The sequence below is a fragment of the Bombina bombina genome, chromosome 5 (assembly GCF_027579735.1).
Source record: "Bombina bombina isolate aBomBom1 chromosome 5, aBomBom1.pri, whole genome shotgun sequence".
NCBI classification, from domain to species: Eukaryota; Metazoa; Chordata; class Amphibia; order Anura; family Bombinatoridae; genus Bombina; species Bombina bombina.
In genome coordinates this window covers 805,600,769-805,626,097 of record NC_069503.1, presented here as the reverse complement: position 1 = coordinate 805,626,097, position 25,329 = coordinate 805,600,769, and the positions used below count along the sequence as shown (strand labels likewise).

The 25,329-nt window shown below is 37.8% G+C and overlaps 1 protein-coding gene across 1 annotated transcript; it reads left to right on the top strand.

Moving 5' to 3' along the window:
- The first annotated feature begins 1,438 nt into the window (after nucleotides 1-1,438).
- On the top strand, nucleotides 1,439-23,367 carry TUBB6 (tubulin beta 6 class V). The gene is made up of 4 exons (XM_053714903.1): nucleotides 1,439-1,642; nucleotides 5,367-5,475; nucleotides 15,219-15,329; nucleotides 21,988-23,367. The coding sequence occupies exons 1-4, from the start codon at nucleotides 1,586-1,588 to the stop codon at nucleotides 23,049-23,051; spliced, it is 1,341 nt and encodes a 446-aa protein (XP_053570878.1). The 5' UTR covers nucleotides 1,439-1,585; the 3' UTR covers nucleotides 23,052-23,367.
- The last annotated feature ends 1,962 nt before the right edge of the window (nucleotides 23,368-25,329 follow it).

The window sequence follows — 25,329 nt, the reverse complement described above, 5'->3', positions numbered from 1 at the left end:
GGGCCTGTTCCCGACTTGTTCCCTATAAATGTGCATATCATACCCCTATGTTTATAGCGCTGTGGAATATTTTGGTGCTTAACAAATAACTGATAATAATAATAAAAACATTGTGGCTATCTCAGTCCTGAAAACTGAAAGAGGACATAGCAGAATTTACAAGCCTAACCTCAGCACATATCCATATTTCATTTGCAGTTTAATATCTTTTAATTTCTGCTGAAGCCAAATAATTGAGATTCTGGTAACATGTCTGTGGCAAGTCTTGTCCTCTCCAAACTCAAATTTCAGATTGGGGGGTGGAGTTTGACCGCTGAAAAATAATTGCAGCAAACAACTACAGAAAAATTTTGCAAATTAAAAAGTGATAACTGTCCCTTTAAATGACAGAAAAGGGGAAAATACATAATAAATGTATATTGCAAAGTAATTGAACATTTTGCATTACATTTTCAAAATGTTTATTGTTCCTTTAAAGGGACAGTTCACCCAAAAATTTTCTCCCCTTTAAATTATTCCCTATGATCCTTTTTACCTGCTAGAGTGTATTAAATTGGTTAAAAGTAGCTCCTTTACTCCTATTTCAGCCTTTGAAATAGCTGATTTAGCCTGTTGTATAGCCACCTATACTGAACAAATTAATACTGGAGTATAGGCTATTGAATAGCCTAAGTAAACACAGCCAGCAGAAGAAGTTACACTCTCAGTGGGATACAGGATAGTTAAGTAATAAAATGATCATTTTCCATTGTTCTCTCTATGCATTGAGCTTTGGTGTTCCAGCCAAATAAAAGATAAGGACGCAAGTCTGTTTACACAAATTTATAACAATGAGATATTTTACCTGATGCTCAACCCATTGTAATAGGCTGTGGTTTCAAAGCACAAAAATCAGCTACTTCCTATACACAAATAAGCATGAAAATGCAATTTCTCAAATATTTTATACTCTGCAGTTGGTATAACAAGTCATTTAAAATACATTAATGGAAAAACAATTTTACAGTTTACTGTCCCTTTAAGACTATAATATTATATTGAAATTCTCACTGGGTATCTAGCCTTTAGGGTTTAACTACCACTTTAATACACATATATGTAAGAAACCCAGATAAGCTTATTATATTATGATCATACCATTTTATCTATTATTAAGACAAGTTTATTATTGTGTCTATATGAAGTATTTTCTAAATTGAAAATGCACTTTCAGTAATTAACTTTAGTCTTTTTACTGGTATGTAGGAAGGGTTTATTTTTTTGTATTTCTACAGAGGATTCATTGAAAGCCTTAGATAGAGATGAACAAGTGATTACTTATATATAGTGAAACTTTTACAGATGTGTTTTTAAAAGAAAAGGAGCTGCCCTCCTGTGCCCCACCCCTGGTCTGACTGCTACCCTCCTTCATCACCCTGAACCAGCCCAGTGTAGGCTGTCCACACATAGGCTGATGTGGTTGGATATTTGTACATTGGAAATTATTCAGCCAGTTAAGGAGGATCCAAGCACATTATAAAATCATCCACACAGAGATTGTGCTCCAGCCTAACGGTACAGGCAACAGACATAGCGAGCAGACACCATGAGGGAGATTGTGCACATCCAAGCTGGGCAATGTGGGAACCAGATCGGGACCAAGGTAATTAACCCTTCACATTCTGATAGTATACAGAATCAGGAAAACAGAGGCTGATTTGTTGCACATGAGTTTTATCTCTGCCACAAGTTCAGTGTAGTGAATAGGGTTCCTTTTAACCCCTTGTATGTCAGAGATCTGCTATGGCTTGGCACACAACCAGCTTATTATTATATTATTACTATTATTATTTTGTCAGACAGGGCTGAATGTATAATGTCATGTTAAGCTTAAGAGCACAAAGCTAATGGTGTATTCTGCAAAAAAATGGAAAATATATCTAGTGGGTTTTTTTATAGCTGAAAAGTTTAGGAAACTTTATTTTTATCATATGGGTGTGTGTTCCAATGGAAATAATACTTTAAAAAAACAAACGTGTTTCCTTTTCCTGAGGATAGAGAATAAAGAATAGCTCTCATGAGATGTGTCCATACAAGGCAGGGTTGAGATTATGCTGGACTGGAAACATATACCAGCCAGGGTGCAAATCCCTCTTATTATAAAACACTTTCAGCCTATTTCGCTGTGCTGTGAGTGTATTGTGTAATTGCATTAATATAGATATTAGTGTACAGATATGTTATAACTGCATACAAGTTTTAGTTATACATTACAGATTGCAGTATGTCACGATACAGGTGAGAGAATGTTACTGGTGGTGCACTTTTCCCTGCATATATTAAATGCTAGATTATTGCAATATTTAGAGAATAAACAGCCAATAATACACACACAGAAAATACATACCAGAGATAGGTATACAGCTTTTTTAAGGAATCGTGCACTGTTTATAAAAAAATAAACAATTTTGCCTTTACAATTTTCTCAACAATTGCAAGAAATGTATCTTTCACTATTAGAGGTTGTATTTAAATATGTAGTTATGTAGTTATATAGGCGTTATCTGGTGACATTACTGCATTATGTCATACAAAATCAAAGGAGGGTTGTGTGCATACATGTTTGTCTCTTCTAGTGGGTGGAGTGGAATTAAATATGTACTTATACTGTGACTGAGAAGATAACAGCATTCATTTACCCCTTCACTGCATTGCTAACTGTTTAATAAGTGGTGACACTGAAACTATTCTTTTACTGTCCATTTAGATAGGGTAATTAGCAGTTCCCAGAAAATGGAAAAACAAGAAATAGTCTACTGTCTCATTAAAAGAAAAATAAAATGTAAAAAATGATGTTAAACTAAGTCATTTAAAAGCAGAAATATTTTTTTGTTAGAAATTTTCTATAAATTAGTATTTTAATCCAACAGGGAATGGATGTTTGTAAGCAACTGACCCTGGAGACCAAATACCACAGCTCTGTTGATGAATAGAGACCACCTTTTTTCTTGTTAGAAAACACACTGTAATACAATTTACTTATAGCAAAGAAACACAGTTACTTATACATTTAAGATACATTTTGACATACTTGAGTAAAATAGAGCTGGATTACTTTGTTGTGAAATCAGTGACAAAAACAGAAATCTGGAGGAACTGAGAGCAAAAATAATAATATTAAATAAAAGCTATCTAGCTGTCTATGTCTTTCATCCTTTGGAATCTTGAAAAGTCCCAACAATGTTCATGTCCAGCACAGGGAGTGTCCGAGGTGACCCAGCTATGCCAGGAATCTCACCAGCTGCTGTGCCCAACCTCCTACTGACTGGCACTAAACAGCCACAGCATTTGTCAGGGGTGCAAAATATCATATTCCTCTATTGAATAAAGTGAGTTAAACAAGCACTAAGGCTTTGTCTATGACTTCTAACTAAACTTGTAGTCACAATGACTTTTATTTCATTATCATTTTCAGATTATACACATTTTGTAACATGCCCCAGAACTCTTCACTAAACTTTATTTTGTTATTAAAGGGACATGAATCAGTAAACAAATACTACATATAATGATTAGCTTGAACATACATGTAGCTGTAAATGTACTTAGATGAATTACATCTTTGAATAAAAACATATTAGGGATAAACATGTAATTACAAAAAAGCTTTTAATAAAAGTTATAACTTTTTTAGTGTTAACATTTTTCTCTGCATTTGCATGTGAAGTATAACTAGAGGGGCTTGTATCATGTCAGCAATTAACAAATTGAGTCATTACCAGATGGTACAAGAACCTTAGGCTCTCTGAGCTAGTGCTGTGTTTAAAATGCTGGTGCACGGTGCATACTTAAATACACTTTTGAAACAGCTATAGCTTTTATTAGAAGCATTTTCGCTAATACATGTATATTGCAAAAACGCTTCTATCCAAAACTGAAATGCATCCATGTGTATTCCAATTTTGGCTGGAATATCCCTTTAAATAGAATCATTTTTGCAATATACTTCCAATAGCAACAAAGCTTCTAGTAAAATGTATTGCTATGTGAGACTAGAGCATCAGGATTTAAACACCATACCTATTTAAATGCAGGTGCATGGGCACTCACAGCATATGTGCATATGCTACTGAAAAACAGCAATAACATTTTGCTAATGCTTCCAATTAAACCCCACACACATTTTAATTTTGATCTTTTCATCCCTTTACTTTAGTTTCTATACAATAAAGGGTGCTGCCATTTTGAAACCTAGGTTTCCCCTGTACCTTATATAATGTGTGCAAACATTGGCTGTGTGGTTTATACTAAGGTTATTGCTAATGATAGCAACTCTATTTATCTGGGTTTAAAGTCCCTTTAAAGGAACAAGGATGTCAAAATAAAAAGTTTGTGGTTGAGATTTTAAGTCAATTTTCAATTTACTTCTTTTATCAAATGTATTTCCTTTTATTTGAAGTCTTGTTGAAAGGCATAAGGTAGGTTTAGAAGCAGTAATACACTACTGGGAGCTAGCTGCGTCTTGTCATTGGTACGCCAGATGTGTTCAGGTAGCTCCCACTAACTAGCACTCTGCTGCTCTGAAGATAACTTTACCTTTGTCTTTAAACCCCTTTGTTATATGCAAGGAAGAGGGTAATATTAAAATATTTCATACATATAAGATCATATTCTTTTTACACTATTAGCCCTCTTTAACATTGTCATATTTCACACAGCCATTGTTTCTCCTTTATTGTCCTCAGCAGAAGAGATTTGATGAGAGAAATCTAAGTTTCAACATGGCAGCACCCATTACTTTATAGAAACTCATGGCAATCAGAAATCTAATTATTGCTTTAGTTTTTTCCAGTATTAAAAAACAAACAAAAAACTAAAATGTAATTTGTGTAGTGGAAATGACATCACAATTCACATGCAGTTGTTGCAGCAACATAACCTCCAGCTACTGAGATTTTAGTCAACTGTAGCAGAACTGATTTTTAAAGGGACATTGACCTTAACAAATTTCTATCATGTAGACTAAACAGCACTATTTAAATAGGTTATTTGTATTGCATGAAGAAGTTTAAGATAACTCAGCTTAGTTTGTTTTTTAAACTAAATCCACAACTGATCCATGATATAAAAGCTCACAGGCTATTGGTTGACATTGACTGCTTCACAAGCATAAGAACAAAATCATTTTTGATAGCACAGGAACATCTGTTTTTCAAAACAAAATCTATAGAACAAATAAAAACAACTCTCTTTTAGATGCAACTAAAAGCAATTTAATATGATTTTGTCATTATTACGTTTTACTGTACAAGTTATTTCCTCACATCTTGAACTCAAGTAGTTTCCTCTTTCTCTCTCTTTTTGTTTTCATCATTTTTCCTTGCAAGTTTTGGGAAGTGATTAGTGATGAACATGGCATTGATCCAGCAGGAGGTTATGTCGGTGATTCAGCTCTGCAGCTTGAGAGGATCAACGTGTACTACAATGAATCATCCTGTGAGTGCAGCAGCCTAAGGATAAGTCATGATAGGGGCTGGGTGAGGAGGGGTGGGAGGGTTTGGCCTATACCTTCTATTCACATTCCTCTTATTAGCACTGAACAATAAGCTTTCTGTTACAGGAAACTTCCCACTCATTATGAGTTGTTTTACACTTATTGTCATCTATCTCTCTTTGTAAAATGCACACTTAGGGCTCAATTTATTAATCAGGAGATACTGCTTTAGAGCCTCACCATTTCAGGCTTGCTCCTTAGCTTCCTCCTTAGCTTCCTCCTTATCTTGTCACCTTTTAGGTGGCAGATTGAAATCATCCAGATCTGATCAGGATGATTGACAGCCTCTGCTAGCAGCCAGTGAGCAGGTGGCAATATTACACAAGCATTTTACTAGAAATGCTTGTGCAATGTTAAATGCTGACAGCGTATCTACCATCAGCTATCTACTGTAAGAACCAGCACACTTACCATCAGCTATCTACTGTAGGAACCAGCACACTCACCATCATCTGTCTGCTGTAAGAACCAGCACACTCACCATCAGCTATTTACTGTAAGAACCAGCACACTCACCATGAGCTATCTACTGTAAGAACCAGCACACTCACCGTCAGCTATCTACTGTAGGAACCAGCACACTCACTGTCAGCTATCTACTGTAGGAACCAGCACACTCACCGTCAGCTATCTACTGTAGGAACCAGCACACTCACAGTCAGCTATTTACTGTAGGAACCAGCACACTCACAGTCAGCTATTTACTGTAGGAACCAGCACACTCACATCAGCTATCTACTGTAGGAACCAGCACACTCACCGTCAGCTATCTACTGTAGGAACCAGCACACTCACAGTCAGCTATTTACTGTAGGAACCAGCACACTCACCATCAGCTATCTACTGTAGGAACCAGCACACTCTTAATCAGCTATCTACTGTAGGAACCAGCACACTCACCATCAGCTATCTACTGTAGGAACCAGCACACTCTTAATCAGCTATCTACTGTAGGAACCAGCACACTCTTAATCAGCTATCTACTGTAGGAACCAGCACACTCACCATCAGCTATCTACTGTAAGAACCAGCACACTCACCATCAGCTATCCACTGTAGGAACCAGCACACTCACCATCAGCTATTTACTGTAGGAACCAGCACACTCTTCATCAGCTATCTACTGTAGGAACCAGCACACTCACAATCAGCTATCTACTGTAGGAACCAGCACACTCACCATCAGCTATCTAGTGTAGGAACCAGCACACTCACCATCAGCTATCTACTGTAAGAACCAGCACACTCGCCATCAGCTATCTACTGTAAGAACCAGCACACTCACCATCAGCTATCCACTGTAGGAACCGGCACACTCACCATCAGCTATTTACTGTAGGAACCGGCAAACTCTTCATCAGCTATCTACTGTAGGAACCAGCACACTCACAATCAGCTATCTACTGTAGGAACCAGCACACTCGCCATCAGCTATCTACTGTAGGAACCAGCACACTCGCCATCAGCTATCTACTGTAGGAACCAGCACACTCGCCATCAACTATCTACTGTAGGAACCAGCACACTCACAATCAGCTATCTACTGTAGGAACCAGCACACTCGCCATCAGCTATCTACTGTAAGAACCAGCACACTCACCATCAGCTATCTACTGTAAGAACCAGCACACTCACCATCAGCTATCTACTGTAGGAACCAGCACACTCTTAATCAGCTATCTACTGTAATAACCAGCACACTCACCATCAGCTATCTACTGTAGGAACCAGGACACTCACCATCAGCTATCTACTGTAGGAACCAGCACACTCACCATCAGCTATCTACTGTAGGAACCAGCACACTCACCATCAGCTATCTACTGTATGAACCAGCACACTCTTAATCAGCTTTCTACTGTAAGAACCAGCACACTCACCATCAGCTATCTACTGTAGGAACCAGCACACTCACCATCAGCTATCTACTGTAGGAACCAGCACACTCTTAATCAGCTATCTACTGTAAGAACCAGCACACTCACCATCAGCTATCTACTGTAGGAACCAGGACACTCACCATCAGCTATCTATTGTAGGAACCAGCACACTCACCATCAGCTATCTACTGTAGGAACCAGCACACTCTTCATCAGCTATCTACTGTAGGAACCAGCACACTCACCATCAGCTATCTACTGTAGGAACCAGCACACTCACCATCAGCTATCTACTGTAGGAACCAGCACACTCTTCATCAGCTATCTACTGTAGGAACCAGCTCATTCAGCATCAGCTGTCTACTGTAGGAAACAGCACACTCACCATCAGCTATCTACTGTAGGAACCAGCACACTCACTATCAGCTATCTGCTTAGGAACCAGCACACTCGCCATCAACTGTAGGAAATAGCACCCTCACCATCAGCTATCTGCCCTGCAATTAGCACACTCACCGTCAGCTTCTTTCCTAGAAACCAGATCACTCACCTTCAGCTAACTGTACTAAAACATAGCACAATTTGCAGTCTGTAATGAGGATAACCACATTCACCAATTGTTATCTGTTATGGGAGCCAACACACTCACTATCAATTATTTCCCTTGAATATCAGATCATTCTGAGTCAGGTAACTGTCTTGAGGATCAGAACTTTCACCATTAGTTTTTGACAATGGTGTACATTATTCATTAATGTTTACTATTGTGCAGTTGTCAGTAATTATGTGTTTATCTGTTTCCACAAAAAATTGCCTCCAGTCCCCTCTGCTTCTTTCAGAGAGAATACAGTTGAGTTGAGAGATGATTAAATTGGCTGCATTTCTGTTGGCTGTAGTAATACTGGTCTTCTGGCATCATTATTTTTAACATCTGCTATGATGCAATCAACTTTCTGAACCCTTTAAGGACAAAGTTTAAAAAGTTTATTTATTTTGGACAGCTCTGTCCAACTTTTTATTATAGGATCGGTGAGCAAGTGTTTGATATTCTGTTATCAAAACAAAATAAATATATGTGTATATATATATATATATATATATATATATATATATATATCTCCAAATAACCCTATTTTATATAGACAAAGCTTTAGCAAGATGTACGATGCAGGTTATGTTTGTCTTGTATATATACACAGACTCAGAAGTGTCTGCATTGGATCATCTCAGATAGGCAGGGATGAACCAGCTGCAGAGTAAAGAAGAGTGTTCTTCCCAAAATGTATATGTCAGCTGCATGAATAGGTCATGTGGGAGGCAACATTTGTGTTACACAAGGGTGAGGTAGAAATATTTGAAAACAGCTGCAGGGTTTAATATAACATTATGCATTCAACGACAAAGGCTCGCAAAATATCTCCATGGCTGAGACCAAACAATATACCGTTTGGCTGAAGAGCACCGATGGCCACATGGTTGTCTCTGTTAGTTTTGTTGAACCATCTAGGGGGTCAAGATGAGGAAATGCCCTCTAGAATATTTCTCTTTATATCCAATCATAAACACCCACTTGAGTCACTCTTTTCATGCCAAACAACCACCATTTTTAAAATGATGGGCAACTAATGTGTACAAGAAGCAACACACTCCTGCTTCATGTGCTGTCACTGATATTTTTTGTTTATGGCATTTTCATTTTTTGACTCCCTCTCTTCAGAAATTTTCCTGTAGGTGCATTTGTTTGCAGCATAGGTCAGTGATGGCCAACTTACTAACATGGTGGCCACAGATCAATATTTTAAAAGGCCTAAGGGCCGCATATAAATGTACGGATATTACACCACAAATAATCTTTCCTAAAAATGTCCAGTGTCAGATTTAGGTAAGGTTGCATTGTACCCTAATCTGCTGTTTCCCCCTCCAGAGGGATCTGTTGAGTTTTGTCCACCCAAAGCAAACATTCTCAGTTCCGCTTTTAACAGAAGACCACACTAACTAGTGTGCAGGCAGCTAGAAGCCCTTGGGCCACCAGTTGGCCATCCCTGATGCAGGTGACCTCCAGCTCTGTCACTTAAGTGCTAACAATGTATTAATTCTGTGCTTTGTTACTGTGATGTTAAAGTGGAAAACAGCGTTTTGCCATGGGCTACCTTAGCAGCTCAGAGCGGCGATCGCTTAAAAACAAATAAAGGAGCTTTCTGCATGAAGTATGTTATACATCATGAATGAACGTCCCCTTTATTTGTTTCAATAGTCAATCCTAGTGTTTCACAAACGCTAGGATTTACTTTCACTTTAAGTTTGTCTCTTTAGTTTATCTTACTTGAAACTCCTTATGGCTGGTGTCATTTGTGTCTTCTAACCTAATCTCATAAAATATTATCCTCTCCATTCTAATTGTTTTATATATTTATTCTCTGGTTTATGTAGCATCCCTTGCTTTTATGATTAAAGGGACATGAAACCCAATTTTGTTCTTTTGTGATTCAGATAGAGCATACAATTTAAAACAACTTCCCAATTTACTTATAATATCAAATTGTCTTTTTTCTTTTTGTATCCCTTGTTGAAGAAGCATTACTGCACTATTAGGTGCTAGCTCAAGACATCTAGGGAGCCAATGACAATGAACATGTATGTACCAGTTAGCTCCCAGTAGAGCATTGCTGCTCCTGAGACTAAAGTATTGTTACTATTACCCCAAAAACCTCTTCCAAACTGTCTTTGTTTTCCATTTATAACCTCCCCTTACCTTATTTAAATGATGTATCTACATAAATCCCAAAAGACTTTAATGGTGTTTTCTGCTGAAAATCATTAGATACGTTTTTCTAAAGGATTATGATCGACTCCTAAGTTATGGAAATTCACTGATTCCCTCCAACCGCTGAAGCTTCATGGGTCTCTTCAGTTCCTCCAACATCACCACTTCCTATTTTAATCTCACCAGATAATTTACTAAGTAATAGAGATTGTTTGTTAATGCTATTGTTAAATACATAGTAAAAGTGAACCAATCATTTGCATGCTTCATACTTCCATTTACATCCTTATCTGGAGCAGCACAGGGATGTTCCAGGAAGGGTTTTGCTTGGATTTAAACACATTGAAGAAAAAAAAAAAGGAATCTGTTAACAAATAAAGTAATCTAACTACAAATGAGTCCACTAGAATGTACCAATGTACAGTTTTGCTATCACTTGGTAGACTGACAGACTTTTGTCTCTACCAAAACAATGACAGCAGCGCAGATCTGAAACAAGCTACAAATTAGATGTGTGTTATTAAGGGGCAGGAAAGTAAAAATGAAACTTACATTATTCAGATATAGCATGAAGTTTTAAGACACTTTAAATTCTCTCTATTTTCAAATGTACTTTGTTCTCTTGTTATCTGTTGTTGAAAAAGAATATGTTCATATCCTACCCTACTGAGTGCTAGCTAGTGATTGGTGCTTGCACACATTTGTCTTTTCGCTCACTAGATGTGTTCAGCTATCTCCCAGTAGTGAATAGCTGCTCCTTCAGCAAAGGATACCAAGTGAATCAAGCTAATTTGGTAAAAGAAGTAAATTGGAAAGTTGTATAAAATTGTATGTTCTGACTTAGTCATGAAAGAAAATGTTGTGGTTTCATGTCCCTTTAAAGCCCTAGTGATACACAGGGTGGGATGTGAGGTTATATTGTATGTAATAGGCTGTTACATATGCATATCCACCCTTACTTAAGTGCAATTTATGGCAATCTTTTCTAATGTGTTTCTCTTTTGAATACTCAGGTTGAGTAACACTGGTCAAATACAGTGATGATGAGTGTTTCAAGTGCCTATTGAAAAACTCTGTTACAGATCAAAGTGCCAACACTGTAAATGTCATGTGCAAGTTATTTTCCTTAACACACTACAGATGTGGAGAGTAGACTTTGTACTACTGTGTGTATCCTTTGAATACTTTTTAGATACACATAAACCTTTGTTTTTGCAGATTAAAGGCAAGGGCACGTGCACACCATAAATGATCTTCCTGTCACAGCATACATGGCTGCATATCTCTGTCACGCACTTGCTCTCAGGGTGTTGAGAAAGGATATGCAAGATAATTAGCCAAACAGGCAAAAATAAATGTTTCTTTGATCTTGTTTGCAAGAGACAGATCGCAGTTCTACCGGTGTTAATAAAAAATGCAGAGCCAGGCTTCTATCCATCAGCAAAAAGGCTTCTTTGTGTCAATGCTGCATTATTGCTATCACAGCTCATTGCAGTTACAGTAAAGACCTGTTCCATGCTAATCAAATTAGCTTATGTTGTCCTGATCTCTATTATAGTTACATTTCAAAATAGGTCTTTCATGGACTTGTGGTCCGCTTTCTGGTCTAAAAACTACGGTTATTACATAATTCATGGGCAGATATATTTTAGATAGAACTTTTTAGATTCCAGTGCTACAGAATATGGTGGTATTTTATAAATAAATAACAACCAATAACACAAACATGACCTTCTAGTTTTAACTGTCCTTGCGTGACATTTTATACAAAGCCCAGGTATCTGCAGCAGATATACACACAGTGTGTATACATTATCATTGTGCTACTAGACCAGAACTGTTTATATATGGCAGACAGGAACACTGCTATGCATGAAATGTCAGTTTTCAAGTCTAAAAATGGAGCGGTTTCTGCTCTCACACAAATCTTTGGAAATCAGTTCTGAAGAATTGTCTGCAGTTTTGTTTTCAAATCTAAAGGGCCAAAATATAAAAAAAAATTGGGGCAAGTTGTCTTTCAATGACATACTTGCCTCTTTTATTTAACATGTAACATCATCAGTGAACAAGCTTGCTAAGCTTAAAGCTTATCTGACTGCAGAGTTTGTTCCCTGAGGGTGCTTGTTATTTGTGCTTTTTCCAAGGCTTGCTGTTTATAATAATAATATATGGTTTATTGTTGTAATACTTCATTTTAGCAAGCTATTTAGATTAATTTATGAACTATTCAGTTGCCTCTTTTTGTGCTGTGTTTCTTGTTTTTGTGGGTTGTAGTTTAATTTGTAATATTTGAACTTTTCTCACTTTAAAAAAGTGTTTTGTTATATACACAGCAAGCAAAATGCAGATAATCTGTAACTTCTTTGTTGCACTTTGAAAACATCATAGAGTCTCTTCTTTTTACTGTGTAAAAAACTTTTTTCTTCAAAAAACTTAGATTAGTTAAAGGGACATGCCACCAACATTTTTTCTTTAATGATTTAGAAAGAGAATGCAATTTTAAACATTTCTAATTTACTTATATTATCTAATTTGTTTTATTCTCTTGATATTCTTTGATGAAAAGCATATCTAGATATGCTCACTAGCTGTTGATTGGTTGCTGCACATAGAAGCATCGTGTGATTGGCTCACCATGTGCATTGCTTTTTCTTCAACTAAGGATATTTAAAAAATGAAGCAAAATAAATAATGGAAGTAAATTGTAATGTTTAAATTTCTATTCTCTATCTGAATCATGAAAGAAAGATTTTGGGTTTAGTGGCCCTTTAAGACAATAAAATCCTATAGCAAAACAAAGCATGTTATTGTTATAGTAGGGTATATCTGTAATCACTGCATTGCAACAGATCTGCTCAAAACATTTAAAATTGTAAGCAACATTTGCTTTGTTTTGTAGTTCTAGGACACACTCCTTGAAAAAACTATTGATTGTCACTTATCCTATCTGCTTTTCTGTGGTTAGCTGAGGACATACAGTATATACATGAGGTATATATGAATTCCTGCATATATTAAGCAGTCACTGTGCAGCATGTAGGAGGTTCAGGGTTCTGAACTCCAATGTCTATTTCCAGACTGAATTTGCAGGAAAAGCAAATAAAAAAACATAATTAAACATTTTCTAGGGATTTACATTTTACTTTAGTGTTATGACATATGGCTGTGTAAATACCATTGTATATGTAACCTAATCCTATACATGCAGCCTTGTACCATACATGACTAATTTAAGTTCATAGTAAAATTGCTACCTTTAAGCTTCACTTTAAACTCTTTACTTTCGCTACAGAAATACTGAATATTAATAAACTAAGTATTTACTGGGATTTGGCTGTGCAGATACAGAATGTTTAATTTACAAAAATTTGCCAGAGCAAAACTGCCATGATAAATATATATGTTGTTTGCCTTATTATGGGTATTTAAAGGGACAGTCAAGTATAAATTAAACTTTCATTATTCAGATAAGACTTTTAATTTTAATCGACTTTCCAATTTACTTTTATCATCAAATTTGCTTTTTTCTCTTGGTATTCTTAGTTTAAACTAAACATAGGTAGGCTCATATGCTAATTTCTAAGCCTTTGAGGGCTGCCTCTTATCACATGCTTTTTAAATCTCTTTTCAACACAAAGAGACAGAAAGTACACGTGGGCTATATAGATAACACTGTGTTCAGGCACAGAAAGTTATTTCAGATCTAGCAGAATACAATGCTAACTTTAAGACAATAGATAATAAACAGTCACAGTCATGTGATCAGGGGGCTGGAAGAAGGTTCCTAGATACAAGGTAATCACAAAGGTAAAAAGTACATTAATATAACTGTGTTGGTTATGCAAAACTGGGGAATGAGTAATAAAGGGATTATCTATCTTTTAAAACAATAACAATTCTATGGTTGACTGTCCTTTTAAAAGATTTTTCGCATAGTGTTCACAACAGCCCGCATTTTTTTGCTGGCATTTTTGTGGTTCAGATCTATATAGATAAAAAAGAATAAATGGAAAAATAAAGACCCTGTTATGGTGAAAAGTGTGTTGTTATCTAACCTGAAATAAATTATCATTTAAATTAAGTTCTAGCAGCTTTAGTGTATGAGTTAGGCTTCATAATTAATTCAATTATACTGTCTGTATTTTTTCGAAGAAAGGATGCAACCTAATATTTGTGTTGTTACCCAACTAGTAATAAGATGTCATCTTTAGGGCTTACTTAAGCAAGTTTTTTTTTTTTTTACACTTAAAGGGACAGTCTACTCCAGAATTTTTATTGTTTAAAAAGAAAGATAATCCCTTTATTTACCCATTCCCCAGTTTTTCATAACCAGCACTGTTATATTAATATACGTTTTACCTCTGTGATTACCTTGTATCTAAGCCTCTGCAGACTGCCCCCTTATCTCAGTTCTTTTCACAGATTTGCATTTTAACCAATCAGTGCCCTCTCATAAGTAACTCCACAGGCGTGAGCACAATGTTAGCTATATGGCACACATGAACTAACCCCCTCTAGCTGTGAAAAACTGTCAAATGCATTCAGATGAGAGGCGGGCTTCATGGGCTTAGACATTAGCATATGAGCCTACCTAGGTTTAGTTTTCAACTAAGAATACCAAGAGAACATAGAAAATTTGATGATAAAAGTAAATTGGAAAGTTGTTTAAAATGACATGCCCTATCTGAGCCATGAAAGTTTAATTTTGACTTGTGTCCCTTTAAAACCATAAATAGGAAATTCTGGAACTTGCTGAGCTAGAGAAGTTCTTATCCATAATATTCAAATGAAACATGCAAATGATGGTTCTGTGATTTAATATAGTATGCATGGCATTATAGGGGCTAATACAGTTACTTTGTTCTGAAATTTAAATGGCGAGATACTGGAATTTCCTCAGTCTCTAAAAATGACAATAATTTCAGTCTTAACAAATAACAATAATCAGTTGTTACAAATTACTCAAAGGAGTTGTGCACACAATTCATTACTTATAAAGTTAGTGTTGTTTATTAAATGCAACTTTGTTATATTGCTTTAGCTCAGAAGTATGTGCCCAGGGCTATCCTTGTTGATCTGGAGCCTGGAACCATGGATAGTGTGCGCTCTGGCCCATTTGGTCAACTCTTCAGACCTGACAATTTTATTTTTGGTATGTATGATTTCAAACTCTCTCCTATAACACACCTATGAATTACTGAATAACAGATTCTAACTGTGATATGTATGTGCTTTATGTTTTCCTTCCTGTCTGAGATGTCTAACTTACCAAATACAAGAGAAGTTATTCCAAACTTTAGTGACTGCTAATCGTGAATGGCAAAGCACTTTACATTCACATCAGAATTTATTTTCACTGCATGCCACTTTCTGAAGGTTCCATTTTTTAATGGTGATGGGGAGAACAGAGATTTTGTTGACTGTTTAATTCCTGGCTTTTAATATATCTACAAATAAAATTGCCACTTGGCTGCATTGCAGTTAATGTTGCTTAAACCCAGAACTATTTGTATATAAGCCAACCCCACAAAGAACCTACTTTAAGTCTTTTTTTTTATAAGTTTTGGTCATTTCTGTGTGAACACTTATACATGAATATTATAACTGCCTGATTTTAACATATGAGCTTCCACATACGATTTCACCAAATAAACAAGGTGTAATAAATTCACTAGCTGATCTGTATAATTTTCAGATTTGATCTAAATCTTTCTCCCACTGGTAACAATATGAACTTGATTATGTACTCCTTTTTCTAACATGTGACCTGAAAAAAAAGTGTTCTCCGTTATCAATAACATTTGAATAAAATTTGAAATACATCTTAATACGATTATATCTAGCTAACACTTTTTGTATAATACCTAGCCAAACAATGTTTATGGTCATTGTCATCCACAGACTTTTTTTGGTCCAGGGGGTGGGGCAATATGTCCAGACAACATATAATGTATGTATGTGTGTTTATATATATATATATATATATATATATATATATATATATATATATATATATATATATATATATATATATATATATATAAAGTAGCTCTGTAGATGAAGGGCACTCACAGGACTTATAGAAAATGCAATCTTTATTTATCTCCGTATCTGTTACTGGGAGCCCGATGTAATGTGATGTGCTGCTTGCACTTACGAAGATTATGAATTGTCTTGAAGAAGACCTCTAGATGTGCCGAAACGTCGACATTCTTTGATGTGAAATTGATGTTGTAAATAAAGATTGCATTTTCTATAAGTCCTGTGAGTGCCCTCCATCTACAGATCTACTTTATACTTTACTTTGAGGATTGCACCCAGGCTTTGGCTACACACGTGTGGAAGGAGTGCTAGGCTACCGGCTACATACTATATATATATATATATATATATATATATATATATATATATATATATATATATATATAAAAGACATGTGCGTTTCGTTTTGGACAAATTCGGCCAAATTTTCGCTGATTCGGCGATTCGGATGCATCCGAATTGCCGAATCGGCACACCCCGAAAAAATTCTGAAAATGAATAAATATGTTTCCGAATTTTCGGATCCATTATTCATATACAGAATTTTTAAATGTTTCTTCCTAAACCGCAATTCCTTGACACTAAGTATAACCCCTAAACCACCGTTCCCCGACATCGCCGAAACTAACTAAACCTATTAACCCCTAAACCGCACCCCCCACATCGCCGAGATGAACTAAACCTTTTAACCCCTAAACCGCACCCCCCCACATCACCAACACAAACTAAACCTATTAACCCCTAAACCGCACCCCCGCCACATCGCCAACACTAACTAAAGCTATTAACCCCTAAACCGCCGTTCACAAACATCGCCGACACTAACTAAAGCTATTAACCCCTAAACCGCCGACCCTCACATCGCAACAACCTAATTTAAACTATATTAACCCCTAAACCTAACACCCCCTAACTTTAACATACAAAAAATATAACTAAATTAAAGTTACAATTATTAACTAATAATACCTATTTAAATCTAAATACTAAGTAACTTACCTATATTAACCCCTAACCCTAAACCTAACACCCCCTAACTTTAACATAATTAAAATATAACTAAATTAAAGTAACAATTATTAACTAATAATACCTATTTAAATCTAAATACAAAGTAACTTACCTGTGAAATAAAATCTAAGCTAGCTACTATATAACTAATATTTTTATTTTTTGTAATGGTAGTTTTTTTATTTTGTAATGTTATATTTTAGTGTAAGGACGCTTAGGTTTTATTTTTATTTCACAGGTAAGTTTGTATTTATTTTAACTAGGTAGACTAGTAAGTAAATAGTTATTAACTATTTACTAACTACCTAGTTAAAATAAATACAAACTTACCTGTGAAAGAAAAATAAAACCTAAGCTGCCTTACACTAAAACATACCATTACAAAATAAAAAAACTACCATTACAAAAAATAAAAAACCCTTAAAAGGGCCTTTTGTAGGGCATTGCCCTAAAGTTAACAGCTATTTTGCTACAAAACAAAACAAACACGCCCTAACACTATACAAACTCCACCCCACAAACCCACAAAATATATTTATCACAGATGCCGCTTTCCAACTAGCTAAGTTAGCGGCAAAGAATTCAGGTTTTGCCATTCTGGCGCGCAGGGCGCTATGGCTCAAGTCTTGGTCGGCCGATGTGTCGTCAAAATCCAAACTGCTGAACATCCCTTTCAAAGGAAAGACCCTTTTCGGGCCTGAATTGAAAGAGATTATCTCAGAAATCACTGGGGGAAAAGGCCATGCTCTGCCTCAGGACAAATCCTTTAAGACAAAGAACAAACAAAATAATTTTCGTTCCTTTCGAAATTTCAGGAGCGGTCTCGCTTCATCCTCCCCTGCTGCGAAGCAAGAGGGTAACACTTCACAACCCAGGGCAGCCTGGAAACCTTACCAGGGCTGGAACAAGGGTAAACAGGCCAAGAAGCCTGCAGCTGCCCCCAAGACAGCATGAAGGGGTAGCCCCCGATCCGGGACCGGACCTAGTAGGGGGCAGACTCTCTCTCTTTGCTCAGGCCTGGGCAAGAGACGTACACGATCCCTGGGCCTTAGAGATTGTATCCCAGGGATATCTTCTAGAATTCAAGGACTCCCCTCCAAGGGGAAGGTTCCATATTTCTCGTCTGTCTACAGACACGACAAAGAAAGAGGCGTTCTTACGCTGTGTAGAAGACCTACATACAATGGGAGTGATCCACCCAGTTCCAATTGCGGAACAAAGGCTGGGGTTTTATTCAAACCTGTTTGTGGTTCCCAAAAAAGAAGGAACTTTCAGACCAATCCTGGATCTCAAAATTCTAAACAAATTCCTCAGAGTCCCATCATTCAAGATGGAGACCATTCGAACAATCTTACCAATGATCCAGGAGTGTCAATATATGACTACCGTGGATCTAAAGGATGCGTATTTACACATTCCTATCCACAAAGATCATCACCAGTTTCTCAGGTTCGCTTTTCTGGACAAGCATTATCAGTTTGTGGCTCTCCCTTTCGGGTTGGCCACTGCTCCCAGAATTTTCACAAAGGTGCTAGGGTCCCTCCTGGCAGTGCTAAGGCCGCGGGGCATAGCAGTGGCGCCTTATCTAGACGACATCTTAATTCAGGCGTCAACTTTCCAAAGAGCCAAGTCTCACACGGAAATTGTAGTGGCCTTTCTGAGGTCTCACGGGTGGAAGGAGAACATCAAAAAGAGTTCTCTCTCCCCCCTCTCTCCCTTCCTAGGAACACTAATAGACTCGGCAGAAATGAAAATATTTCTGACGGAGGTCAGAAAGTTAAAACTCTTAACTACTTACCGAGCTCTTCATTCCATTCCTCGGCCATCTGTAGCTCAGTGCATGGAGACAATCGGATTAATGGTAGCGGCAATGGACATAGTCCCTTTTGCACAGATACACCTCAGACCACTGCAACTATGCATGCTCAGACAGTGGAATGGGGATTATGCAGATTTGTCTCCTCAAATACAGTTGGACCATGGGACCAGAGATTCTCTTCTCTGGTGGTTGTCTCAGGATCACCTGGCTCAGGGAATGTGTTTCCGCAGACCAGAGTGGATCATCGTAACGACTGACGCCAGTCTGTTGGGCTGGGGTGCTGTCTGGGACTCCCTGAAAGCTCAGGGCTTATGGTCTCGGGAAGAAGCTCTTCTACCGATAAACATTCTGGAACTGAGGGCGATATTCAACGCTCTTCAGGCATGGCTTCAACTAGCTGCGGCCAAATTCATCAGATTTCAGTCGGACAACATCACGACTGTAGCTTACATCAACCATCAAGGGGGAACAAGGAGTCCCCTAGCAATGATGGAAGTAACCAAAATAATCAGGTGGGCGGAGGATCACTCTTGCCACCTCTCAGCAATTCACATCCCAGGAGTAGACAACTGGGAAGCGGATTTTCTAAGTCGTCAGACTTTTCATCCGGGGGAGTGGGAACTCCACCCGGAGGTATTTGCCCAGCTGATTCAGCGATGGGGCACTCCAGAATTGGATCTGATGGCGTCCCGTCAGAATGCCAAACTTCCTCTTTATGGGTCCAGGTCCCGGGATCCCCAGGCGGCGTTGATAGATGCTCTAGCAGCGCCTTGGTCCTTCAATCTGGCCAATGTGTTTCCACCGTTTCCTCTCCTTCCTTGTCTGGTGGCCAGAATCAAGCAGGAGAGGGCATCGGTGATTCTAATTGTGCCTGCGTGGCCACGCAGGACCTGGTATGCAGACCTAGTGGACATGTCATCCGTTCCACCATGGACTCTGCCAATGAGGCAGGACCTTCTACTTCAAGGTCCTTTCAAACATCCAAATCTAATTTCTCTGCGTCTGACTGCTTGGAGATTGAACGCCTAATTCTATCTAAGCGTGGTTTCTCTGAGTCGGTTATCGATACCCTGATTCAGGCCAGAAAGCCTGTCACCAGGAAAATCTACCATAAGATTTGGCGAAAATATCTTTGTTGGTGCGAATCCAAGGGTTACTCATGGAGTAAGATTAGGATTCCCAGGATATTGTCCTTTCTCCAAGAAGGATTGGAGAAAGGATTATCAGCTAGTTCCTTAAAAGGACAGATATCTGCTTTGTCTATTCTTTTACACAAACATCTGGCAGAGGTACCAGACGTTCAAGCGTTTAGTCAGGCTTTAGTCAGAATCAAGCCTGTTTATAGACCTGTGGCTCCGCCATGGAGTCTGAATTTAGTTCTTTCAGTTCTGCAAGGGGTTCCGTTTGAACCTTTACATTCCATAGATATTAAACTTTTATCTTGGAAAGTTTTGTTTTTGGTAGCTATCTCTTCTGCTCGAAGAGTTTCAGAGTTATCTGCTTTGCAGTGTGACTCACCTTATTTGGTTTTCCACGCAGATAAGGTAGTTTTGCGTACCAAACCCGGTTTTCTTCCTAAGGCTGTGTCTAATAAGAATATTAATCAGGAAATTGTTGTTCCTTCTCTGTGTCCTAATCCTTCTTCGAAGAAGGAACGTCTGTTACACAATCTTGATGTGGTTCGTGCTTTAAAGTTCTATTTACAAGCAACTAAGGATTTCAGACAAACAACTTCATTGTTTGTCATCTATTCTGGTAAGAGGAGAGGTCAGAAGGCGACTGCTACCTCTCTTTCCTTTTGGCTGAAAAGCATCATCCGTCTGGCCTATGAGACTGCTGGCCAGCAGCCTCCTGAAACAATTACTGCTCATTCTACCAGAGCAGTGGCTTCCACATGGGCTTTTAAAAATGAGGCTTCTGTTGAACAGATTTGTAAGGCAGCGACTTGGTCTTCGCTGCATACTTTTTCCCAATTTTACAAATTCGATACTTTTGCTTCTTCGGAGGCTATTTTTGGGAGAAAGGTTTTACAAGCAGTGGTGCCTTCCGTTTAAGGTACCTGTCTTATTCCCTCCCTTCATCTGTGTCCTAAAGCTTTGGTATTGGTATCCCACAAGTAAAGGATGAATCCGTGGGCTGGATACACCTTACAAGAGAAAACAGAATTTATGGTTACCTGATAAATTACTTTCTCTTGTGGTGTATCCAGTCCACGGCCCGCCCTGGCTATTAAGTCAGGTAGATTTTTTTTTGTTTTTGTTTAAACTACAGTCACCACTGCACCCTATGGTTTCTCCTTTTTCTTCCTAACCTCCGGTCGAATGACTGGGGGGTGGAGCTGGGGGGTGAAACAGTTAATTAGAGTAATTAGAAAACACTACACAATGTAGACTGCAAGGTGTGGTTCCCTTATTAACTGTTTCACTGCTGAGCTGCTCACAAAACTGGCCTTAGAGGAAACACTGATCATGGGGTAAATATCATTATAATATTTATTAGAGAAGATAATTTTGTGAGAAACTATTTCTACTATTCATTTAACAGAAATATGTACGATTAAAAAAATTCACTTAAAGGGACATAAAAGTGCAAAATGAAAGTGTTCTAATGTGTTTCAGCATTTTACTATTGCACTGCTATAGCTATGTGTTTAACCTGTGCAAATGAGTTAAACACATAGATGATGTCAACTCCAGCGCAGCAGTGCACTTCTGGGAGCTAGCTGTATACATCTAGTGGTGCCTATGTCTGGAGGCATATGTGAGTCACCAATCACCAGCTAGCTTTCAGTATCACATTGTTGCTTCTGAGCCTACTCAGGTATGAATTTAAACAAAGTATGCCAAGAGAATAAAGTAAAGGGAAAATTATATTTCAAAGTGCAATGTTTGTTTATGTAGAACACTTTTTTTTAACTTTTTTTTTTATTGCATTACAGGACAAACTGGTGCAGGAAACAACTGGGCCAAAGGACATTACACAGAAGGAGCAGAGCTTGTCGATTCAGTCCTGGATATAGTCAGGAAGGAATGTGAACATTGTGACTGTCTACAAGGGTTCCAGCTTACTCACTCCCTTGGGGGAGGTACCGGTTCTGGTATGGGAACTCTTCTCATCAGTAAAATAAGAGAGGAATACCCAGACAGAATAATGAACACGTTTAGCGTTATGCCTTCACCTAAAGTTTCTGATACTGTTGTAGAGCCATACAATGCCACCTTATCTGTTCATCAGCTGGTTGAAAACACAGATGAAACCTATTGCATTGACAATGAAGCTTTATATGATATTTGCTTCCGTACATTGAAGCTGACCACACCCACTTATGGAGATTTAAACCATCTTGTTTCTGCCACAATGAGTGGCGTTACCACATCGCTAAGGTTCCCTGGCCAGCTCAACGCAGATCTTCGTAAGCTTGCTGTGAATATGGTCCCCTTCCCACGTCTTCATTTCTTCATGCCTGGCTTTGCACCATTGACAGCCAGAGGAAGTCAACAGTACCGAGCCCTAACTGTGCCTGAACTTACCCAGCAGATGTTTGATGCCAAGAACATGATGGCAGCTTGCGATCCACGACATGGACGATATCTCACAGTGGCAACAGTCTTCAGAGGACCAATGTCCATGAAAGAAGTAGATGAGCAAATGCTAGCTGTTCAGAACAAAAACAGTAGTTACTTTGTAGAATGGATCCCCAACAATGTCAAGGTAGCAGTGTGTGACATTCCACCACGTGGCCTAAAAATGTCCTCTACTTTTATTGGCAACAGCACAGCAATCCAAGAGCTATTCAAGAGAATCTCAGAGCAGTTTTCTGCAATGTTCAGAAGAAAGGCTTTCCTACACTGGTTCACAGGAGAAGGGATGGATGAAATGGAATTCACAGAAGCCGAAAGTAATATGAATGACCTTGTTTCAGAGTACCAGCAGTACCAAGAAGCTACAGCAAATGATGGAGAAGAGGAATTTGAAGAGGACGAGGAAGAGATTCATGATTAAGACATTCAACTTTGGTTTACTGATGAATCCACACATACACTAGAACAAACATCTAAAAATGCATAGATTTTTGAGGTTGAAACCAACAGTTAGATCAAAAGTTTAAAAATATGGGGGGGGGGTTGCCCTAGTAATGCACAGCGATATACTGTACAGTGTCTGATCACATTTTGAAATGCCCAGGTCCAATTGATATTTTTGTAATCATTAAATTAAGCAGTCAAAACATGGTATGTTTGTAAACGTTAAATATTTCAACATTAGAAATTTCTATGATGTTGACAAAGTGAAACGGTTTAATAAAATATAAAAATTATCTGTATGATTGTGAAGTTCATATACTCAAAATATACTTAGAACAATTTATTACACTAGTCACGTTGTTTTTTATATTTGTAAATGATCATATATACATACTGTATATTGTTATCTCTCATATATATGAAGTAATGCCTTTCTTTATACCCAATCTCTACAGGGAAACCATGTCAAGTATTTTTTTGTGTTAATACACTATAGACTCCATTCAAATTCTTAAGCGTTTACCATTCAAAAACTTATCTCTGGCCCTTTTTTTTACTTCTTTTCTGTGGAATTCAAATTCATAAGAAGGATTGCTATTTGAATTAATTAAATTACCATAATAGTGATAAAATGAAATGCTCTAATTCACTAGAGCATGTTCTTTTATTTATACTAAAAAAGGATAAAACACAAAGCTAAAGAACCACTTGGGATCCGCATAGCACTGCTGGTCCAAAGTGGCAGCTGCCACTGATCCACTCAGCAGCACTTGTCGCCAGGGTCGGCTCTAAGGGGGCGCATTGGGGGGCAATGCCCCCCAAATGGAATGCTCTGCCCCCCAGAGCAAAAGAAGTGATTTAAAAAAAAAAAAAAACATTTTTTTTTTACATTTTAAAAGTGACGGAACGTCCAGGGTCCCAAATGTCGCATCAACCATTTGCAGCCACTGGACCCTGGAGATCCACCACTGGAGGGCCCAGCTAATTTATTTACTCTCCTCTATTTAAAACCAGATAACAAATAAAGTTGCATTTCCCTGCTGGTGCTCTCACAGTTAACCTAGGGCTTGCAATGCCCCTCCTCCTGCTAGCCCACTTACTTCTGAGCTGCAGTGAGATGATGACATCATCAGACCTCTGCAGGAAGTGCTGGGAGAAGCTAACAGTCAGTGAGAGGGAAGGCAGAAGTAATTTTGTGAAAACACAGCCGTATAACCAATGTGTGTGTGAGAGTAGTATCCCTTCTCTATTGTGCTTTATATCCTGACAGCCACAGATAAAGAAGCAAATTGGGAATTCCTTGGTTTCCCCACTGCAGGTCACAGTGTGTGTGTATATATATATATGTGTGTGTGTGTATATGTGTGTATATATATATATATATATATATATATATATATATATATATATATATATATATATACATATAATTTGTGTGTATATACATACTGTATATACTGTGTGTGTGCTAGTAAATATCATTAATAATATCTGTACAAGTAATGTACTGCTTGGCACTCAAACCTATTGTCATGTAAAAACTTATTTGATCATTAGTAGGGTCATTGGTAGAGCTACACATGCAAACAGTGTCCACTGGCTGTGTCATATGTGGGAGACATTCCTTAGATATGATTAATGTTACCCCTGCACTGCCATAAATCTCGTAAATGTAACTGCTGTGGCATTGCCAGACATCTTATAAATGTAACCCCTATACTCTTTGAGATATGACATGTAACCGCTGCACTTATAGAAATATAAACAAATCTAACTCCTGCACAGCCAGAGATCTGATAAATGTAACCCCTGGACTGCCACAGTAGGTCTGCTCTCATTTTGACTCTCATACAAGCTTTTTAAATGCGTGCCCCCTCGTGGAAAAAAAAATGCCCCCAATTTCATTCGTTCTGGAGCCGACCCTGCTTGTCGCACAGCTGGTATGACTAGTACTGCTGATTGGATCAGTGTCAGTTACCGCTTGGGACCAGCAATGATCTGAGGGTTCCAAGCAATACTTTAACTATGTGTTTAACCCCTTTGCTGGAGTTAAAAACATAGTTATGACATATAATAGGGATAACATTACATGCTCTAATAAATTAGCATTTCATTTTATCTTTATAATGGTAATTTAAGCAACCTGAATTCCATACAAGATAAATCTGGAATATCTAGATTTCCTACATTCTAACTGGGGGAATACATGAACATCTATATATATAAAAAAGAGATTATATTTGGTCTTTACTGGA

What these genes read in the sequence shown, in the direction of transcription:
- TUBB6 (XM_053714903.1), top strand. Translation starts at nt 1,586, where the DNA reads ATGAGGGAGATTGTGCACATCCAAGCTGGGCAATGTGGGAACCAGATC. An exon ending in GGAACCAGATCGGGACCAAG is followed by an intron (nt 1,643 to 5,366) that starts GTAATTAACCCT and finishes TTTCCTTGCAAG; the next exon opens with TTTTGGGAAGTGATTAGTGA. An exon ending in GTACTACAATGAATCATCCT is followed by an intron (nt 5,476 to 15,218) that starts GTGAGTGCAGCA and finishes ATATTGCTTTAG; the next exon opens with CTCAGAAGTATGTGCCCAGG.